This window comes from Pieris brassicae, chromosome 5, assembly GCF_905147105.1.
Source record: "Pieris brassicae chromosome 5, ilPieBrab1.1, whole genome shotgun sequence".
Classification (NCBI taxonomy): Eukaryota; Metazoa; Arthropoda; class Insecta; order Lepidoptera; family Pieridae; genus Pieris; species Pieris brassicae.
Window position 1 is genome coordinate 3,493,572 of NC_059669.1, and position 21,703 is coordinate 3,515,274.

The 21,703-nt window shown below is 33.2% G+C and overlaps 1 protein-coding gene across 2 annotated transcripts in view; it reads left to right on the forward strand.

Moving 5' to 3' along the window:
* The window catches only part of LOC123709913 (collagen alpha-1(XVIII) chain-like), a 131,056-nt gene extending 113,185 nt beyond the window's left edge, over positions 1-17,871 (forward strand). Inside the window, exons 7-30 of one of the 2 annotated variants that reach the window (XM_045661516.1) lie at positions 2,558-2,642; positions 3,820-3,866; positions 4,702-4,803; positions 5,252-5,266; positions 5,571-5,726; positions 6,165-6,362; positions 8,353-8,523; positions 8,788-8,905; positions 9,085-9,171; positions 9,300-9,340; positions 9,429-9,638; positions 9,754-9,897; positions 10,488-10,496; positions 10,902-10,991; positions 11,194-11,440; positions 11,527-11,604; positions 11,917-12,014; positions 12,262-12,354; positions 12,909-13,052; positions 13,974-14,104; positions 14,555-14,734; positions 15,324-15,467; positions 16,521-16,604; positions 17,517-17,871. In XM_045661516.1, the coding sequence (XP_045517472.1) occupies positions 2,558-2,642; positions 3,820-3,866; positions 4,702-4,803; positions 5,252-5,266; positions 5,571-5,726; positions 6,165-6,362; positions 8,353-8,523; positions 8,788-8,905; positions 9,085-9,171; positions 9,300-9,340; positions 9,429-9,638; positions 9,754-9,897; positions 10,488-10,496; positions 10,902-10,991; positions 11,194-11,440; positions 11,527-11,604; positions 11,917-12,014; positions 12,262-12,354; positions 12,909-13,052; positions 13,974-14,104; positions 14,555-14,734; positions 15,324-15,467; positions 16,521-16,604; positions 17,517-17,616 (2,772 nt within the window). In that variant the 3' untranslated portion in view covers positions 17,617-17,871. The remainder of the gene's footprint in view (positions 1-2,557; positions 2,643-3,819; positions 3,867-4,701; positions 4,804-5,251; positions 5,267-5,570; positions 5,727-6,164; positions 6,363-8,352; positions 8,524-8,787; positions 8,906-9,084; positions 9,172-9,299; positions 9,341-9,428; positions 9,639-9,753; positions 9,898-10,487; positions 10,497-10,901; positions 10,992-11,193; positions 11,441-11,526; positions 11,605-11,916; positions 12,015-12,261; positions 12,355-12,908; positions 13,053-13,973; positions 14,105-14,554; positions 14,735-15,323; positions 15,468-16,520; positions 16,605-17,516) is intronic. The other variant, XM_045661517.1, reaches the window with a different exon arrangement.
* The last annotated feature ends 3,832 nt before the right edge of the window (positions 17,872-21,703 follow it).

Below are 21,703 nucleotides of genomic sequence, written 5' to 3' on the forward strand. Positions count from 1 at the left end.
GTAAACAAATAAGTCGTTATGCAAACATTTCCGCCAATGGCTCGCTATCGTAAAGCTCTGAACACATTAACCATATTTAGTGAAAAAAAACTACATCTAAGCCTCGCGACTCTATCAGCGGACAAATATAAAAATATACTTTTAAAGAGCGAAATCGTATCCAAGAACATTCTCGTCTACGTGTATTATTTGGTAAGTGATACATGAGTAGAATTTACGATAAAATAAAATATTTCGAAGCAGCCAGAAGAATTAAAATCTGATGTATATAACACTAAAAATGTATAGTACTAAACAATCATGACATCGTTCAAGTAAAAAATTGCAGAGTTTGTCATTGCTTCAACTGAAACAGTGTGTGTCAGAAGGCTGATTTGTTTTGCTTCGCTGTTAATTAAAAGTTTACTTTACTAGGAGGGGCCGGAACATTACCCAGGGATCGTACGTTGTAACATAACTAGATACATACTCAGCGCGGTATTGGTGAGATTAGGCATTTTCTTAAGGTTTTCAATGTATTTTAAACTTAATCATGGCTAGAACTGTATGCTAGATTCACTATTATATGTGTTAGCAGAGTGTAAATGTAATTGAATAATCATTTAATGGTTGAATAAGTTGTATTGTTAATACAGCAGATTCAATTGGTACAGCCAGTTTATCAAAATTATCAAAAAAGGAAGTAATTGAGTATAGTATAAAGTCATAGTAGTGTATATGGCAAATTAACCACAGACAATATAGAGAAAGTAGAACGCGCAAATTTTTTTAACAATACGTAATCCTTCTATAGGTTCGTTTGAAACACATCTAATAATTCATTGATAATAATAAATTGTTATCACATAATTATTTTCCATAAAAAAACGCTCGAAGCCTATTCGTGTGCCTATCACTGATGCTATGTTATATATTGAAATGTTAGTTCATTTGCTCGTCAACGCTTGTTTGATTATCGTTAGGTGGCAATTTATCGGGTTAACCTTCTTTTTGCGATAAATTCGAAGCTTATGTTAGACCGGTGAACTGATTTTCGTAGACGACGGCTTATCCATATTTTATATGACTAAAACAGAAAGACTAAATCTAGACATCCGTTTTTCTGACACTGTAAAATCTCTGTTATTACGAATTTAGTTTTTTTTTATGCATAATAAGTGGAATACATTTTAGTCCAAAGGGTGTAAAAATTGTGTAACTATTAGCAAGCTTTTAAATAAAATTAATAAGATGTTTTTCTATAATACTTTATAGGTACAGAATAACAGATTCTTGGTTTTCATAGATTTAAAATTGACATGACACCATTGACACGGTACGGTATATTTGAAATGGGGTGAGCTAGAGTTACAGTAGTCATTGGTTTTATCGTAACTTTAAAAAGTAAACTTAGGAGTTGATTAATAAGGTCCATACATCCATTGGTTTTGATTTCACCTCACCGGTACTATTTATCATAATTTATAAATTTAAAAAATACATTTGTGTGTACTTATGTACACGCGTTAGAAGTTATACTTTTCTGGCGTAACATTATAATAGTCTTTTCAAAAATTTTATTCTACGTTTGTGGAAAAAAACGACACAAACAATACAAAAAAGTTATTTTATACATTGAAAGCTTTATTGGAACGAATTATCTAGTTAATCTAGGTAAAAAAAGTTGATTTCATTATTACAAAATAATATTTCTACATAATTATAGAAATTGATATTTATTATTTTAAAATGTTGACTATGCTAACTTCAGGGTGTCGGTTTTTTGCGACGGTGTGCGCGCGCATCGTAAAAGTTTACTCTCATAATTTTTCATTAACGCGCCAAAAGAAGTATATCTTCAAACATTTTATTATTGGTTACATCGGCATATAACCCGACTTAATTTTGCCTAATCGAAAAGTTTGCGTACTCATAAAAGGAGTATGTACTCACATATAGAGTCCTTTATAATGCATCTTTTTTACACTCATCAATTTACTTCTTACGTAATACTTGAAGTATTACGTAACGCATTTTTTCCTTTTGTAAAACGTTACGATGCGGGGCGGGAATTGAATTACGCGTTATTGTTAATATATATATATATATTTTTACTTCCAGTACACTTTACACCACATAATGGTAAGTTTTAGGTTTAAAGAGTCACTGGAGTTGGTGTCACGAAACGTTTTACTATTGGAAACAGAAACTTTACGGCGGCGTTTCATGACCCCCCCCCCCATCTCCAATCTAGTCAAGAATCTCCAAAAATTGCGTGACGTAATACTTGAACGCTCCCTAACTAACAAAACTAAACACGCCAGAACCTTGTTTTTATCGACTTTAATTGCGATTAAAGATTTAACTAATTGAAATACTTGCTAATGGACGCTAACTTGTTAACGTCCAGATCGCAAAATACCCAAGTTAAAATAACATCGCATTTAAAATCCGATAAAAATTTTGTGTAATATTTCGTAAAACGCTAAGCTAATAAAGACAAACGTACTGAGTAAGCCGCTTAATTATTGCACAGATGTATTTAAACATGCATTCTATGTAATTAATTGTTTCGCAGGTGGACCAAGAAGACGGGGATGTTGAGGGGTCTGGGAGGTATGGGACAATTCCGCCATTTCCGCCTCCACCACCCGGACTTAACGGTAAAACACCTGTTATTAATGACCGGGCATTTTTGTATGCTTTAAACATGGTGTTTTAGATTTTTAATATGCTATTGATTTTTTCTTTAATAATTATTTTTACTGTATTAGCGTAAACGAAGATTTCTAAATCCCAGGCGTCTGAAAATCGAGTGTAATTACGTAATATATAATACTTATAATTTATTACCAAATGATATTTAAGAAGAATATATAGGTTATTAGAAACACGATTAGCCAATGCCTTTCCTTGTCTGTTTGGAGGCCACAGGATTTGTTTTTCCGTACAACAATTAAACCAAACAAATCTGTGTCAAGTAGTCAAAGTGCTTGGCGAAGTTGAATCACGCACTTCTTATCGATAATGGTTTTGTATAAGCCCATCCTATATAAAACTAGGTACGAGTAAACCAGTAACATCGTTTCCCATTATTTAATATTTTTATAAACCAAATCTTCTGTTAATTGAACAGTTATACAATATTTACTCGACACCGTGTAATAGCTGGCTTTGGGGAGCGTATTTATCTCAAGTCGAGGGATCGTGCAGTAACCATGTTTGCTTGGATTAACGACTGTTTGTTTTAAACGATACTTAATTACTGTGGGTGACTTATGAACTCGAGAACTTTAGTTTGCACAGAACATATTTAGTCTAAGAATTTAAGTAAAAATAAAGGCACTCTACCTAAATCTAAATCTTTATCTCTTTTGTTTTTTCGTGAAAAGAGACAAAGTGTAAAAGTTCGAAACTTAAAATTAAAAATCAGGCGTTCGATTTTTAAATATATTTTATACTATCTTACCCGCAGCAACTTTAGCATAATTGCATCATACACAACGGTTTATTGTTACATTATCTTAGTTAAGGCTCTGTCAAAATAACTTTTATTAATTCAATTTGAACTGATCATAAAATTACGAAAGCTACTAGTTTTACCGCTTACTTATTGACTATTTAATTATAAAGAGAATCGAACGTAGTCTGCGACTTTAATAATAAAAGAACAAATGAGTGTGTCCTCATTCAAGTTCATACATCACATCTCACGTCGCTTAATAATGAGCACAAAAATATGTGTGGACATTGTTACAGCATATTAAATAATACTGTATTAACAAATGTAAAAGTAACTTGTAAAAGAAATATATTATATCATTAAGTTTTTTATTTCAGGTTATGCCCCAATCTTAAGAGGTGAAAAGGGAGAGAGAGGACCAAGGGCAAGAGTTTTATTTATTTTAATAAATATATGTTACTTTAATATACATTTTTATTGACATAGATAATCTTATTTGAATTATTATTATTTGATTTTTATCTTCTCTTTATCTTGATTTTTAATAAACTTCTTTCTACTCAAATATTATAACAATATATGTATTGTAATGAATTTCAACGCTTCGATGGATTGAGAATTTGTGTTCCACCATCACAGAAATAGTTGTTTATTTTTTTTAATAAATAAAGTTATTCTAATATAAAGACATGATACAAAGTTTGAAGCCATAGATAATATACCTATTATTAATTACGTTACTATAGACAATAACTCTAAAGCTACTTATAGATCCAAGACGTGAGAACATTTTCATAAAGATACAATATAATATTTAATACATATAATACATAGCTTAAAGACCATGTCTGTAATTTAAGACTATTCCTATTCGTAGATTTCACGCCGAATTTATCTGTGATTAGAGGAATGACAAACACTCCACACGTTTACACCTACATGATAAACATAATTACTGATACTAAGCTCTGATGAATTTAATCTTTAAAGATAAATATACCTATAAGACTTCGCTCAGAAAAATTATTTAAAACGTTTTGTAAACTTAAAGTTATTAAAAATGTTGTGTTAATGAATTACGTTTAGTAGATACTATTGTGTAAAATTATTTACTGTTTTTATAAAGGTAATATTTATGTAAATTTAAAAAACATAATAGACTGTTAAAAGCCTCTCGACCGCTATTACATTTTGACCGTACCTTTTAATAATACATATAGGTTGGCCTGTTTGTAAAATACCTTTCTGTGTAATTACAGGGTTTACCCGGAGAATCGATACGAGGACCACCGGGACCACCAGGACCTCCTGGGCTTCCTGGTATTCCTGGAACAGCCATGGTTGAATCGTCTGGAGATGACGTAAGTTGCTAGCATTTTGATGGATTCTAAATGCTTGATCTTAATGCGATAGAGAGTTGGGTTATTCTTTTAAAACTCCCTTCTACGGCGAACAATAACGTCCTGGTGCTTGTGACATCAGTATGCCTGGCAAGGCTGAGGCACACGTGCCTAAAAAGAAGTCGGTAATAGAGTTATTAAGAAACAGACACAGAAATCCGAGACCAAAGGTTGTAGCGCTACCCTTTATTAGCTAAATAAATATATATTTAATTCAAACATAAAAAATGAAAACATAGAATTTAAATTAATTTCTTAAAACTTATTTGAAGCCATCTCTACCGTAAAATTCGGCTGTAAACAGCTAGTTGCATTACACAATTTCCGTATCCAATAGTACGAATATAAAACTACTATATTAATAGGCAATTACTTAATGGTATTTATATTTTCTACGCATACGTCTCAGGCGATGAATATAAAGGTACGTACCGAAAATTGAAATTTACATAAAATATTGGCTAATATTTTATGTAAACGTTAAAAAAAACTTGTCTAAAGGTAGATTACAATTCAGTATTAATTCTTACAGCTGAAATCCTGTTCTATATGTCATATTGCAGCACTTCTATTGACGCTATAATGAACCACAAACTTAAAGGTTATATTATTGAAAATCTCTAAGATATCTTAAGCATTAATACTGCGAAATCTTACAATATCTTGACTTACAAATCATATCTGAATATGGGCATAAGAATATAAAAGACTGGAATATCCCCATGTAGCAAATTTTTGGTGAGAACTACGCGTCAATTGGACAATGTGGCTGCAACAGCAGCACACTAATGGCACTCCTCGAGTTGGCACCGGAACTCCGAGGTCCTCCAGGTCCTCCGGGGGTCACTGGCGCCGAAGGACGAATTGGACCACCTGGCATACCTGTAAGTTTGTATTCATTGTGTAGGTAAAAAACAATTTATATCGGCTTTTCCACAGTCTTGAATGGGATATCAAGACTCACTAGTATGTATACTCCATTCCTGTATCTTATAAGTAACATATTCTTATAAACTCCGGAATTAAATAATGTTCACAAAATTGTATTATTCCTTTCCAAAGAAATTCTTTGTAAATTGATTACATTTTAATTCAAACAAAAACAAATTTTGAATAGAAAATAAAGTTTTCAGTAACGGTTCTAGAAAGAACCTGGAACGAATTCCAACTCAAAATTACCACTTCATTTTCGCGTCAGAAATAACTCGGCTCTTTGATTTTCACAAGACGCGTAATCAACCAATGGATCAACTATGCATCTAAATTAAATTATAATTTTTCGTTCGACTATATATCTATAACAATTAAAACATGCTTCTAAGGGTCAAATGGGGCCAACCGGTGAACGCGGCCCGATAGGTCCTCGGGGCGAAAAGGGTGATCGAGGGGATGAAGGTCCCCGTGGTCCAGAAGGCATAACGGGACCAAAGGGAGAGCCTGGCGTTGATGGAAGACCTGGTACTGCAGGACCACCTGGACCACCTGGATCGCCCGGTTCATCTGACTACGGAAACTTTGAGGTTAGTATTTATGAACGTTTATTTATTAAAAAAATAAATGCCTTTTTTTGAAAATTCTACCATATTAAAAGGTGCATTTACAATGTTTATGCTTAATTATTAAAAAACTATATTAAAAACAATTTTCATATAAAAACAACTACACACGATTCAGCAATTAAAAGTTTCTAAGTGAAACAGCATAATCCTTTATTCTAGCAGAATCAATACGCTAAAGACAATCAATGCTCAAGTTTAAACTATTTAGAATACGTTGGCCCTTGTTTGCAATTTTCTATAAAGCTTCTTCTGACTTTTCACTTGAAATTTATTATGCTGATCTTATTTTACCATTTTCATGCCATCCATTGCTGCTTGTTTAGTCAAATTGGAAACCTAGGCAAATATACAAGGTAAGTTGCGAGTGTATCGTTAAATATGGATGGAGCTTGCTTTGCTACGAGCTTTTATTAGACCGGAAACTACTTTTCACGAGCTTTCGTTTTATATACAAATGTTGACAAGGCTTTTTATTTCTTTAAACACAATCAGATTTTCCATAGTTAATCATTAACATTAAAGTTATTGTATTGTAATTAATTCTAATTCAAATCTGTTTATGCGTTCTATGCAAAACCTCTTTTAATTTTAGTAAATATTTATTCAGCTTAAACACAACCAATATTTACGACATTGAAATAAAAATTCTTTACATACTTTTACTAAATTACAAATAGGCGCTCTCACTCTCACTCTCAGATATAAAGGAGTTTTATTCAATTTATCAGTTTAATTAAATTAAACAACAAAGTATTTGCTAAGTTATGGAATAAAATTAGGCCTGTCGATTACCTCTTCATTAAGTGTCTCCGAGTTTGTGTTAAAGGGGAATGATTAAAGGAAAGTTTGTCTTCCGCAAACAAAACTGGCAAGGCAAAGTTTGCGCAACGACTTTCCACTTTAAGGTTAGATATGTATCGAGGCGGAGATAAGGAAATTGATTTTCACTGTTTGTGGTCAAACTTCGTCTAGAAATTCATCAAAGTTGGTAACAACGTCAAATACCTTTATATGGGCTGGTCTAAGGCGGTATCTCACCGGAAGCCTAAACCAGTAATTAGGTACAAAGGATTTACTCTATTACATAGCCTGATCGAGTAAATGTATGTAAATAATTAGTTTGGATTTTGGATAATTACTTCTGTATTTATACTAATTCACTACTGTTTTCATTTAGAATGTAAATTTATATCGGATAAATAATTACGAATAAACCACATAATTGTTAATGGGCAAACTGTGATTATTCCCATCGCATATTATATGAGGCTCGCGCTGAAAAAATACTTAACAAACAAAGATACCGAAATCAATTTAAAAGACGCGGTCCGACTCTTGCAATATTGGAAGGTAACTTTATAATTAAATGTTGCGATCACTTCGTTATGACAATTGAACACTCCAATGAAGAAGCACCTTTACAATTTTATTATAAGTACCATTTAACCCCTATTTGAGCGTTTGGTTTTGAAGTTATGGCTTGTTTGAAGTTATTATGAATGTTTTTAGCGAATTCGTTTTTTGAACTAATTTTTAATTTGTAATTTAAAAGTAGCATTTGATAACTTCACAGTGCTGCAGTATCCATACGTGTCACGGTGTCTATAGGTGGTTGTGAAAACTTTATCATAAAGTTATTATTTTGTACCTTAATTTGTCTGTTATTATATATATACCTTACATTTAGGTCGGGCGTTCCTATAACAGCTGGATACCAATTAAATTTTCTTTCTACGTACACAACTAATAGACACTCATACAATGAAGAAAACCCCAGCATATCTTAGACCTAAAAATCAAATCGATGATGTCAGGCACAGACGGTTGATACTTGCCTATTAGAATAAGCGGACCGTGAACGACGGTGCCACTATTTCTTTTTTTGTTAACCCTACAAATTAAGACTTGATTTTTATAAGAGCTACAGCTGATATGCTTGCATATATTGTAGGAATCACTTTTGGGGGCTTACGGCGGAGGTGGAGTTGGCAGACCCGGGGCTCCTGGTCCTAAGGGGGATGCTGGCCAATCAGGGCCCGCTGGACTTCAAGGAGAACGGGGATTTGCCGGAGCTAAGGGTGAACGTGGCCTTCCAGGCCAAAGTGGATTTAAAGGCGATCGTGTAAGTTACTGACAGTTGATTTTTGTATCAAGAATTAGCGCAAATTATGTATGATTTCTTAATATCAGAAACGTTTATTACTGGGGGAGTCATAGTTCAGTCATTTACTATTATTTTCCTGCCCTTGAGTAAACTTGGATCTTTGCAAATAATTACTCCTATATCTATTAATCTTATCAATATATTATTAGCAAGTTTTTACTGTTTCTATCATTTCACATAGTACTACCACGTAGATGTGTAATTCTTATACCACATTTGCAGGGTTATCCTGGCCCTAAAGGTGACAGAGGAGTAAAAGGTGACCGTGGTGGTCCTGGCTTGGATGGCCGTCCAGGACTACCGGGGGCAAACGGACGCTTTGGTGAAAAGGGAGAAAAAGGTATACAATCTTAAACGAACATAACGTATGATTGGAATAATTTTGGTAAAATCAATATCCTATATCGTATCCATTTAATTAGTAATTAAATAACTCTCTATTGAATTGTATTTCTAATGCAAGATACTGAAAAATAAAAAATCGAAATACTTGTATGTATTTTATTTATATATTTTTAGGTGAACGTGGCTCACCCGGACCGCCGGGACCTCCATCGACTCCTGTCGCAGGTTTCACGACAGAGGATTCAGAATTCCTTTCGACTGGTTAGTTATAAAACTATTTCAATATGTGCTTTGATTTGGTAACGTGTCCGTTAACATTTCATTAAGCGGTATAATTCACTTAAAATTTAATTTAAAAAATAATAAATCTTTAAATATATTCTTTGTAGGTCGAGTTGTTGCCGGATTACAAGGAGAGAAAGGCGAAAAGGTACTTATTATAATTGTCATAATTATGATGGATTTACTTGACCAATTTACATTAATACGTTAAATAAATGTATTATAATTATTTACAGGGTGAAAAGGGTGACCCTGGAAAAGATGGCATACCAGGTTTTCCAGGAAAAGATGGAAAGTCAGGAGAACGTGGAGATATTGGCCCTTCAGGAATGCCCGGTATGTCTGGACCCCCGGGCGCTTCAGGTTTAAAAGGAGAAAGGGGAGAGAGAGGCCCACCGGGACCGGTATCAATAACATCAGGCGGTTCCGACATTATTACAGTCAAGGTTTGTATAAAAAATATTCTTATAACTTATTAGAGGATTAATATTATGTTTAATGTTTTAAATACATTATCAATAAATAATCTTTTTATATAGTATATCTAAAACCTACCAACAGGGCGAAAAGGGAGATCTAGGACCCAGAGGTAGGAGAGGCCGATCTGGACCACAAGGACCCCGAGGACTTCAGGGTCCACCGGGTGTGCCTGGACCTCCGGGAAAAGCCGGAGATAAAGGTGAAATCGGACTTCCCGGTTGGATGGTGAGTTAAAATACGAAATATATTTTGTAAACACTTTAAATTTGTATAATTACATCAATAGATTGAAATTTTGCCTTAAATGCAAATCAATTATGTTCGCAGCTTCACAAAGAGGTTTTCATAGAAAATGATTTACGTTTAAGCATTAATTTGATTATTTATTTTTACAATACTCTTGTCCTACATAGTACTCGTAATAAAAATAATTACAAATTAAGAAAAATAAAATTAAAACAAATTTAAAAAGGTTGGTCTCTGAGCCGGTGTACCTTTAACGCTAATTCGTTGAGCGAGGAAATCATCAGCTCTGAGGTCACCCGTACTATCTACCAGGCGCCAACTTTAATCTTAAATTAGCGTCTGTGCACTTGAACCCCATGATATACTCCGAAGAGAACCAAATCGTTGGAGGAAAGTCTCTTATATTTGAGCCGTTCATTATTTTCAACCTGCTCTGCGGCCACCCCAGTTATTAATTAAATAAAGTTATTAATTTAATTTAAATCACGTTTAAATATTACGGATTAGTAAAATTAAAAGCTATTTCTGTTTATATTAAATGCCTGTAACTTTTTCATGCTGCCGTTTAGAATAATAAGGTTTGTTTTATCATTTCTTAATAAAATTTAGGAACAATATTTTATTGTATTAAAGCTAGTCATTAAAACGCAATACACATTCAAACATAAACATAAAGCAGTTTTACCTATTTATACAATAAATATAACAAAGTAAAAATTCATACTAAATTTTAGATTATGAGTTTTAAGTTCTAAGATTCATTGATCATTATAATAAATATTTAATATAAAGGAAGACGAAGCCATTATTAATAAAAGATACCAGAGTTTTAAGCATTTTTAGTCACATTAAATATATCTATTTGCTGGTAATTTGTGTTATAATATGAAGGTATACGATACATACGACTTACGTAAATAGTTTTTTAAAAGAATCGTAACAATTACCAATATTTGTCGTTTACAAAAAAAATATTCTTACAGGGACGACCGGGTACATTTGGTCCTCCTGGGAATACCGGGCCTAAAGGTGAAAAGGGAGACCCAGGCGTGAATATTTTGGATGTCTCAATGGTGTGTAATAAAACCTAATATCAATAGGAATTTTAATCTATTACTATAGACGTAACGCGTACTGTAGTTTGTAGCGTCTTTGCAATATTACATGTGGTAATTAAAATTAATATTGTAAATATCACTATCGATATAAAACAATGAAGAAACAGAAAACATTTGTAAAACAATTTGTAGTCTAAATATTGATTAAATTTTATAGTTCAAGGGTGAAAAGGGAGATCGTGGTGACAATGGATATCCAGGCCCCAAAGGTATTCAGGGTCCACCGGGTCCACCAGGCATTGCTCCAAAGTCGGATGTTGTCCAGTATGTGCCAGGTCCGCCAGGGCCCCCTGGACCTCCCGGATCTCCGGGTCTAGCTATCGTGGGTCCTAAAGGAGAGCCCGGACTCAGCTATATAGAAGAAGGCCCTATTCATGGCAGTACAAAGTTCTTCGGCAGACCAGGTAAGTTTATTTATAATGCGGACCGTATTAATTAATTATCTTGTTATTAATAATTACAATTTTAATTTATGCTCGCAATGGGACAGTTCAAAAAAGTGCTTTTGACGAATTAAAAGCTCTTACAGAATTAAAAGAACTAAAAGAAAAGACTAAAGAGCGTCTTGGTAAGTGCCTAGCCTTATATATTAATATAAAAGTATGTTACGCCTACATAAGAATCAACCATTGTTTTACTTGCCGTAATAACGCTCACGCGACTTACTACGAGATTTCAAAGTACCTAATGAAACAATTGAAACAAAGTCAAATCATTTCTCATTTAGGCCCATTAAAAAGGTACTTTGGAGGTCAATATTACAAATTAATATACTACAATAAAATAGGCGCATGGTGTTATAAAAAACAATGCAGCTGATAAGTAAATTATAATGTAGATACACGGTCCTCAAATAGTTACAGAGGAACACACTTTGCAGGTCGAGATAATTTCGAGTCAAGAAGTCACCATGCAGACGAATCAAGCAAAACGGTACCAGGTGCGTCGGTATTTCGGACCACCGAAGAGATGATGCGGGTACATACAAAACCAATCAGTATCAATGAGTAAAGCTATTAAGCCATATTATCATAGTAAACATTTAATCTTTTAAATATCACAATTATTTACTTTGTAAAAATATCCCGACGTTTTTCAATATATTTATCATTTTAAATAAAAAATATACTAGAACTTAATTTTTTATCAATAAATCGGTGGTATTAGTGAAATTAAACCACTTATATAGCATATATGTATTACATAATTAGTTGTCCGTTATCAGCTTGCTTCTTCGAGTCCCGTTGGTGCATTAGCCTATGTCATGGAGGAACAAGTCCTGTTCCTCAAAGTGAATACAGGATGGCAATATGTTTTGGTAAGATTTTTTAAATATTTTTCAATCTGTTTCGATGCTTGTGTCATGTATTTAATTAGCATTTTTAACTATAAGTAATATACTTATCTTTCTAGGATACTTTTATTTCACTTGCTCGCTAAATTAGGGAAAATATTAAAACCCTGAATTAAACCGAGTATCTTGTGGTTCAGAATACAGAGACACCTGCGCACTTTGTATAAAAGGCAAGTAGGTGAGCAGGGAAGCAGGAGAAAGGGGTATTTGTGTATGATATGATAATTTATTAATAACAAATAATATTTGATTTAATCGACTTCGTAAAAACTCATTTTTATGATTATATTTATTAACACTTCGTTGCATTACAATATAAAAAAGAACATAACTAAATGATAAGGAGGGCAATTGGCGGCCTTATCGCTTTCGAGCGATCTCTTCCAGGCAACCACTGTGAGAATAATGTATTAAATAAGAAGTGCAAAAATACAAAGGAAGATAGAGAAGCGAATAGGGACGGATTTTAGTAACAATCATCGAATCATAAATATTTTGCAATGTGTATTTATTCCCAGCTCGGGTCAGTAGTGTCCCAAGCAGCACCGTTGACAACGACGCACTCACCTGTCACACCCCCAATGCCTGCAGCCAGTCTTGTTCACAGGGGACCAATATCCAATTTAGTTGATTCGCCTGTACTCGCTCCTGTCGGGCCAAGCGTGAGTATTATTTGCAATACTTATAATTTACTATCGAGCGGCTGTTTTTGTATGTAACTGGTGATAAGTTAGGTTTTACATGATTTAAGTTAGTCACTGACCTATTAGAAGTAAGAATGTTTGAAGACGAGACAACTGCAAAAAAACTGCATTCATTTGCATTCGTTTTTATTGTTTGAGAAATACTTTTTATAATTTAAAAAGGAGGTTCCTAATTAACCAAGAACCTTTTTATTTATCACCCAATGAAACATACATGCGTAGACCAATCTGTAATAATTGTTTTCATTAGGAAATCGACCAGGTTGATTCCATGGTTATCGACTTTAAAAAGTACCTAATTTCCATTAAGGTATTTACTACGACAAAAATCAAACAAAGCTGTATTTTTTTGACGTCCCAGAATATTGCTGGTTAATGGTTTTATCGTGTGCTCACTGGTTCGATCCCCAGATGTGCACTAATAGTATTTCGGTCAATGTGCGCATTTAACACTCGCCCAAACGTCGTGAGTCCCACTTCGGACGTGTTTTAACTACTACTACTGACCTACTTGCCTATTATGAAAAATAAATGATCACAAAACGGATACAGAAATCTGATACTCAGAACTAGAAGGTTGTAGTGTCACTGGTTTTTTAAGACGTCTTAGTACTTTATTTAAATTGCTGACTTTTCAAATAATTAACACTGTTTTTGGAAACATGCTAAAGATGTAGCTGATGGGTGAAAATGTTAAACGAAATACGAGAAGATGTGAAAGTGCACTCTTTTCCTTCGTCATTAGTCAACGGTGTCACTAGACTCCTGATAACACCTTCAAAATGCATGTTCGTAATACACTATAAGGAACGCAACTGGGTTGTATGTTTCAATATATAGTGTCGTTATTATAACGTGTATTCAACGTCTATTTTACAGCTCCGTTTAGCCGCTCTAAATGAACCTCTATCAGGTAACATGCATGGAGTACGGCGCGCTGATTACGCGTGTTATCGCCAAGCCAGGCGCTCCGGTTTAAAGGGAACTTTCAGAGCTTTTCTTACGAGCAGGTAAACTTATGCAGCTTTTTTAATAACTAACTAATAATATTACTGTATTTTATCAGGCTCATTACTGTATCTAACGTCGTTAGTTACACGTTCGTTTTGTCTACGCTATGATGTGATGGGTTGGAATCTAAAATGCTTTATAAATAAGCTATTTAGAGTAAAGATTGATAGAGCTCACATTCTTTTATTTCCTTTCTATGATCGATAGTTTGTATATGTTCTATACAGAAGCCACGGTACCAAAACGGTTGGTATATTTAAAATATATTATTATCAGGTGTGAGAGATATCAGAGAGAAGAAAAGAGAGAGAGAGAGTGATTAGGAAAAGATTATCTAATCTAATAAGTATAGTTTATCCTCTAGAGATATATATCTTTTAATTAGGTAATTTTATTAAAACGTAACCGGTTTCCATATGTTTAAAAATGTATTTATCCATTTTCCTCAGGATACAAAATCTGGACTCCACAGTACGTTACGCGGACAGACATTTACCAGTGGTCAATATAATGGGAGAGGTCCTATTCAAATCATTTTCTGATATTTTTGATGGAAATGGAGGTTTTATTGCGGGTACTCCACGAATATACAGCTTTAGCGGGAAAAATATTATGATGGATTCTAATTGGTATGGTTACTCTAATTTAAACCTTTTTTTAAATATTTATATACGTATAATTGAACTGTGCGTGTATATGTGACACTGAACTCCTCTTAAACGGCTGGATCAATTTGAATGATTTTTTTGCATGAGTTTGGGTTTCATGGCTCACAAATCAGCCCGGCAAATGGCGCTGCAGTCGGTACCTAGGTTAATTATCTATACAGCAAATAAACAGCTGGTATATATATAAATCTTCTGTGCATGTGTCTTATTAAACTCCTAAACAGCTGGACATATTTTAATGACATTTCTTGTTTGTCCAAGTGGAGTCGAGAATGATTTACATTATTAGATTTCTTTTTGTATGTAAGAAGTGTGTACAGGACAATGTATTTTGGATCCCCTAGTGTTTTCATAAAATTTAAAAGAATTTTGTGCATTTTCTATTTATGTTTTAGAAATTAATAGAAAATGAAATATACCTATCAATATCTCTCACATTTTCTATATTCAATTGCGTAATATCCCACAACGCACCTGGCTCATCAAACGAACTCATCAAATGACGTTCACACAAGGACGTTCAATTTTTGATATGACTCATGTCTTCTAGGCCACAAAAACTAATATGGCACGGCTCACACGCAAGTGGGGAACGCGCGTTGGACACGTTCTGTGAGGAATGGCAGAATGGAGAGCCCACATCCAGGGGCATGGCTGCGTCATTATATTCACACAAACTGCTCTCTCAAGAAAGGTATATTCGTCAAAAAAATATTAATAGTGTATAGCTCTGATAAAGGAATGTTTAAAATATTAATTACTGACAAAACCAAGTTAAACCAAAAAGGTCAGATCACGCCATCAATCGAAGATATATGTCGCGGGTAAAAAGTACCCTTGAGCAGTGTTGGCCTAGTGGCTTCAGCGTGCGACTCTCAGACCCTGAGGTCGTAGGTTCGATCCCCGGCCGTGCACCAATGGATTTTCTTTCTATGTGCGCATTTAACATTAGCTCGAACGGTGAAGGAAAACATCGTGAGGAAACCGGCTTGCCTTAGACCCAAAAAAGTCGACGGTGTGCGTCAGGCACAGAAAGCTGATCACCTACTTGCCTATTAGTTCAGGATCAACAAATGATCATGAAACAGATACAGAAATCTTAGGCCAATTCTTAAAAAGGTTGTAGCGCCATTGATTTTTTTAAGTACCCTTAATTGTGGAGTATTGTACTAAATTCAAATTCAATTTACCCAGTCCCTCAAAATAAGCTCATTGAGAATTACGGGCAAAACATTAACATGTTTTATTAGAAAAATGTAATAATTGAAGACCAGCTACCGTGAATCGTCTTCCATCAAACGTGAATAATTTTCATTTTACTATCTATATATATGCCTGAGGGCATGTCTGTTCCAAAATATTTTTGTTTTAGGCTCCCAAGTCTATAAGTATGTCTATTATACGTCTGAGTTTTCCATAATATGACTCGAAAAGCAGTCATCCACCAAAACCCAACATGATGTACTAGGCGTCACTAGGCTAACACGTTTAGATCCCAGCTATGTATCCCATGTACAAAATTCATATTTGTTCATAAGATAAAGAAATGAACAGCAGCAGTACATGTAAATCCAAAAATATTACGCACAGAAGACCGATCACCATAGAAATCGCAGCATTTTACTGGTCGGTTTTACGCGTATACCTAGAGTGACGTCTGAACATTTTTAGAGAGGCATGCCGGGCTAGAACTAATTATATTATACTTTCATACTGTATATTATAAAATTAATTTTGTATGTCCAAGGTATTCGTGCAATAATCACTTCGCAGTATTATGTATAGAAGCCACAGCTCACTTAAATTCCAGAAGAAAAAGAAGTATATTCAGGTATGAATTTTGATTTGCTATGAAATAAAAAAACAGTGTTGTTTATTAAAATGGCTAAAAGTCTCATACAGGCAATTTCAGGTTTTTTTCCATTTATTGGCGTCGCTTTGGCCCACGGCCATTACAATTTCATGTAGACTATAATATTACGAGCTAGGGGATCGGTTAGAAAAAGCCGTACATCTTTTCAAGTGTTTATTTTGAAATAAATTATCGAGGAATTTGTTTACACTAAAAAGCCACAAATTACGCGCAGAAATACACTAATTACCACTCACAAAATACGGTCAGTAATTACTTCAATTACAAGCACTTCACACAGTACTTTAACACTTGTCTTCACTATTTTCACATTATCACTTCAATGTTAATTTCTCGGAATCGCCCTCGATTGAATTAATTGGTCGCGTTTCGGCTCACTTATATATCCCTGGGAGTAATCTTGAACGATATGCGAGAACTCTCTAGGCAGGTTTGCTATTGAGTAACAATTGCACAATTCTAGAACGTACGTATCTCTTTCGTACATAGCTCCGTCCTTGTCGTACAGCGTTCTAGAGTGTTCAATCTGGCTTCGAGAAGGTTCCGATCTTCCCTCTCTCTCGCGTAACATTCCATCCTTGTGCCACACCTAGAAAATTCGGTCTAGAGTAGTATTTCTCTAAAGGGGTATAACTAACCTAAATACGCCTGAAAAACTGATTCAGAGTCCTGAAATAGCTATAAATTACATGCAGCTTACTGAAAACGTTCGTAACATGTGGAAAAATCGAGAAATATCAACCCGTAGTAATAATAGTCAACCCGACTTTGTAGCAATATATACCTACTATCATCCCTGTGACTATCATATAGGAACTATTTATTCAGTATGTAAATCTGTCTTATTTCACTGTTTTAACTAAAATCCAGGTACAATTCAACGCATGACGACGAGGACTATTTGTACAACGCTGAGGAATATCAAGAGCTGCTTAATGATATATTTGCTCAACCATTTAGAGAAGATTAATTACAATTAATGTATATCAATATATTATTATTTGTATAAAGATCTCAATTTAACTAATGAGAAAACGATTCACGTACGGCCAATGAGGCATTATATTATAACAGTTGTATCAGTAATAATGAATATTAAGTATGAAAATGCTAGTCTATAAGCCTTGTTTGCCCCAATGAAGATATACCTTTCTGAAAATAGTCTAGGTTTTGAAATCTGTAAGACGTATAAATGCATGCGCATGCTTTTTAGTGTTACGGTAACGAAAACGATACTTGGCTGCGTGTTAACTTTGTCGAAGATATTGTCTTGTCACTTGTCGAGTAGAATTTGAATTTCGAATATTTATTTAGCAAGTTCAAAAAACTATGGTGACAAAACCAAAAACAATAACTATTGGATTCATGAGAAGTTATTAATTAAATTATTGACATTAATTGATTGTGTAAAATTTAAGTATTATCAATTTGTTAAAGCATTTACGAGAGCTTTGTATTAGTTGTTATTATAGTAAGCACGTGACTGTATTATGTTTATAATAAAAAAATTACTTAAGTATCAATTTAAATAATTAATTAAATCATTATACTAAGTTATTTTATTCTACGTAGATAGAGCACGGCATTGTAAATATAATTTAGTCAAAGTTTTTTGTAAATTGTAATAAAATTTTATATTATTTAAGAATTGTACGTTCTAATACTGTTTTTTTAACGCTATACTTAATTGAATGTAGTATATTTTAGTAAAAATAAATATTTTACATCTTATTCAAGTAATTATAGATAATAATGTGCCATTGTAAAACATACGTAGATGATGCAATATATAGCGACAATGCTGGATACATTTTTTTTTTTTAATTCCTGTTAATTGAAACATATATTATGCTACTCGTAAATAATATTGGATCTGAAGGTAATGGTAAACTTTATTGAATCACAATACTATATTTCTAAACTCGTAACGCAATCGCGTAAAGGAATTCGACAACTTGTTATCCCTGTAGGACCTACATGTTTACATTTTGAGGTCAATGACCTTTATATTAAATTATTTTATTTATATTTGAAAATTGACTGCAATTTTTGTACTTTATTAATTTTAGCTTTTGCTTTTTAGTACCTAAATAATATACCACTAGGGTAAGGCGTGGCCTAGTCGAAATATTTTACTGTTTTTGTATTTTCAAAATTGTTATGTACACGTATTTTTAATTATTTGTTGTCCACTTTATATACTTTGAATAATATAGCAAACGTACTTTTGCCAACCAAAATTCTAATATGCCTACGAAGAACAATTTCAATGAAACCGATACAAAAGTGTGTCTTCCTCATGACCCACTGAAGGTACACCAAGGTACACATTGTTGTTACATGTGAATGTTAACAAAAAGTGATTATTTTTTTATAATTTTTTGTTAAGTCTCATGCATTGATATTACCAACGTGGAAGAATAAGTGATTGATACTAAACAATTTTTTTCCTAATGTACATGTATTTTATGAAAAAACGCCAAAGATTTATAATACTTATGGAGTAATTTAACGAAAATAGTAAAATTGGTCATAATATTAATAACATGACATACCATTAAGCATTTATACGTATTTTAGAATTAAGCTTTTGTCAACATCGAAAATGTATTATGCGAATGTATTTATACACTTTAAATAAATGTTTTCACAACAGTCTTTTGTTTTTTGTTAGTACTTACTTATGAATCAAATCATTACGTATCAAAAACGTCTATAATTTCTACAAAGTATGACAAAAATCGCACAAAATGAAAAAGAAATCAACATAGAAATCACAGTTAATTTGACAATTTACTTGAAACTGATTTATTAACTAATGCAGTAGTGAATTTCGAAAATCGAATCTCGCTCGTGTGCGATCTACGTTGCGATACTGCAATTGACAGATTAATTGCTTCCTATTCACAGGTAAAAACTTAAATTTCATATCCCAATTCTACGTTCTACGGAAACTAAAGTTGATGAAATATTTCGAACTAATCTAATAGTATTTAACACTTAGCATCGTGTTAAACCGACAAATGGGGGTTTAAATAAATATTTCAAAATATAAATATTGATATATAGCCTGGCATAATACTAAATGTAAAAGATTTCTAATGGAAGTAGGTGTTTATTTTTTTAAAGATTAAACATACTATATAATGAGGATTACGCGTGTAACTTTATTAAATTAGCTAAAAAATTACCAGAATGTCTAAAAATTAGGCTGACGCTTAGGAAAATATAACACAACTAAAACAAAAAGATATATTAATATTCAGAAAAATAATAAATATACATTAGAGAATGTTGTGTCTAATTATAAAACGTTTAATTGATTGAAGTTTATGATGAAATAAAACTACTGTTTTTTTAAAGAATGCAATGGTGTACTGAGAATGGTGACTGTACAACAGACTCAGCGACGGAGATGCATGTCTTTTTCATCACGGATAGTGTATAGAGTAATGCTCTGCGAAAAGATTTTATATTGTAATATAAAATTGTGATTCTCCACCAGCGATACCACTGGTTGACGGAAAAGTGTAGGTTTGTGAAGTGTAGATGAGAAGGTAAGTGACTTATGACGGTTTAACAGACTCATGACCAGAAACAAATTCCTTTGTTGTATACAGATCGCGAAGGATGCGGTGAAGCAGAACAAATGAATGTAAAAGTTATAAACCTTGAAGAGGAATCAAGCCATTTAAAAAAAATTGTAAGGGTTACGGTACTTTGCTTGATCTAGACGCAATAAGCACGTCAGTCTAATTAACAGAAATTAATGAATAAAATGTAAATGATTGAAATGTTGTTTCAAATACCAAATCACTATTTTGATTAGTATTTGTATAACATACTATTTAGAAATTTCCCAAATGTGCCTTATGTAGATATAAACTAATATTTGATTATACTATTGCTCCCTGAACCTTCTTAAAAAGACCAAATCTCATCAATCATCTAACATTGGTGAACACGCAAAAGGAAAATAATTTCATCGAAGGAAACTTCTCAAATCGAACATGAAAGTTTTCTTATTAAAGTGTTACCAACTTCACAGGTCTCTGCCACTGTAGGACGTAATTTAATGTGGTAATTAGAAAAATGTTTTTGAATTGACCTATCCTTTAAATAAGGAACGGTTAATTATTCACATATATTTATGCTTTAGCTTTCTGGCTAGGCACGTCACTGAACTCTGCGGTCGTTCATTGTTATTATTGGCAAATGTATTCCACCAGCTATTCTTCACGCAACTGGCGATTTTTGATTGATTTTTATCTAAAGTACATCGTGTACATTTTCTACAGTATAAGTTAAAATCGATCTGTTATAAAATATATCACACGTTGAAAATAATTAAAGATATTATACTATGAAAAAGATAGGAAATACGACAGTTTTAAGCTTTACTAAGTAATTAATTTCTAAAAGATATATTATTATATATAAGATTGTGCCTTTTTTTATTGGTCAGCCGACTACTACCGACACCTACTATTTTGACGTTCATAAGTGTACATTGTTTTACCTATATGAATAAATGCTTTTTGATTTTGTCTTTACTGAATATATCAAGGTCTGAATAAGTAGCGTTCATTCTGTTGTATTAGAATTTCAATGAGAAGTTGGTTTGTACAGACGGAATTCGGCAGTCTTATTCTACTTCCTATATATTCCTCTATAGATTTACTATTTTTACTCTACATATTTTATTTTTTAACTATACAAGAGAAGTGAAGGCTTTGTATCAACATTAAATGGCTCCTTTCTGTAGGATTTGATCTGTTCTCCTATTTGGCTTGAATTCAGTACAATTCACGTTCCGGGGTAGGTTTCACGTAATTATACTGAGTCTCAGACGATCCCCGAACACTCAGTAATCAGCTTGATACGTCAATTGAATAGTTCACGCTTTTGCAGGAAATTCTAGTTTCACTAAAATCGTTCGCTATTCCTTGGTTCATCAATGATGACTGATGACAATTTGGGATCTCTTGTTCGCTAGTTTTGCATAGACAATCGTTCTATTATCTATTAAGTTTTTCCTAAAATCTTACTAAATATTT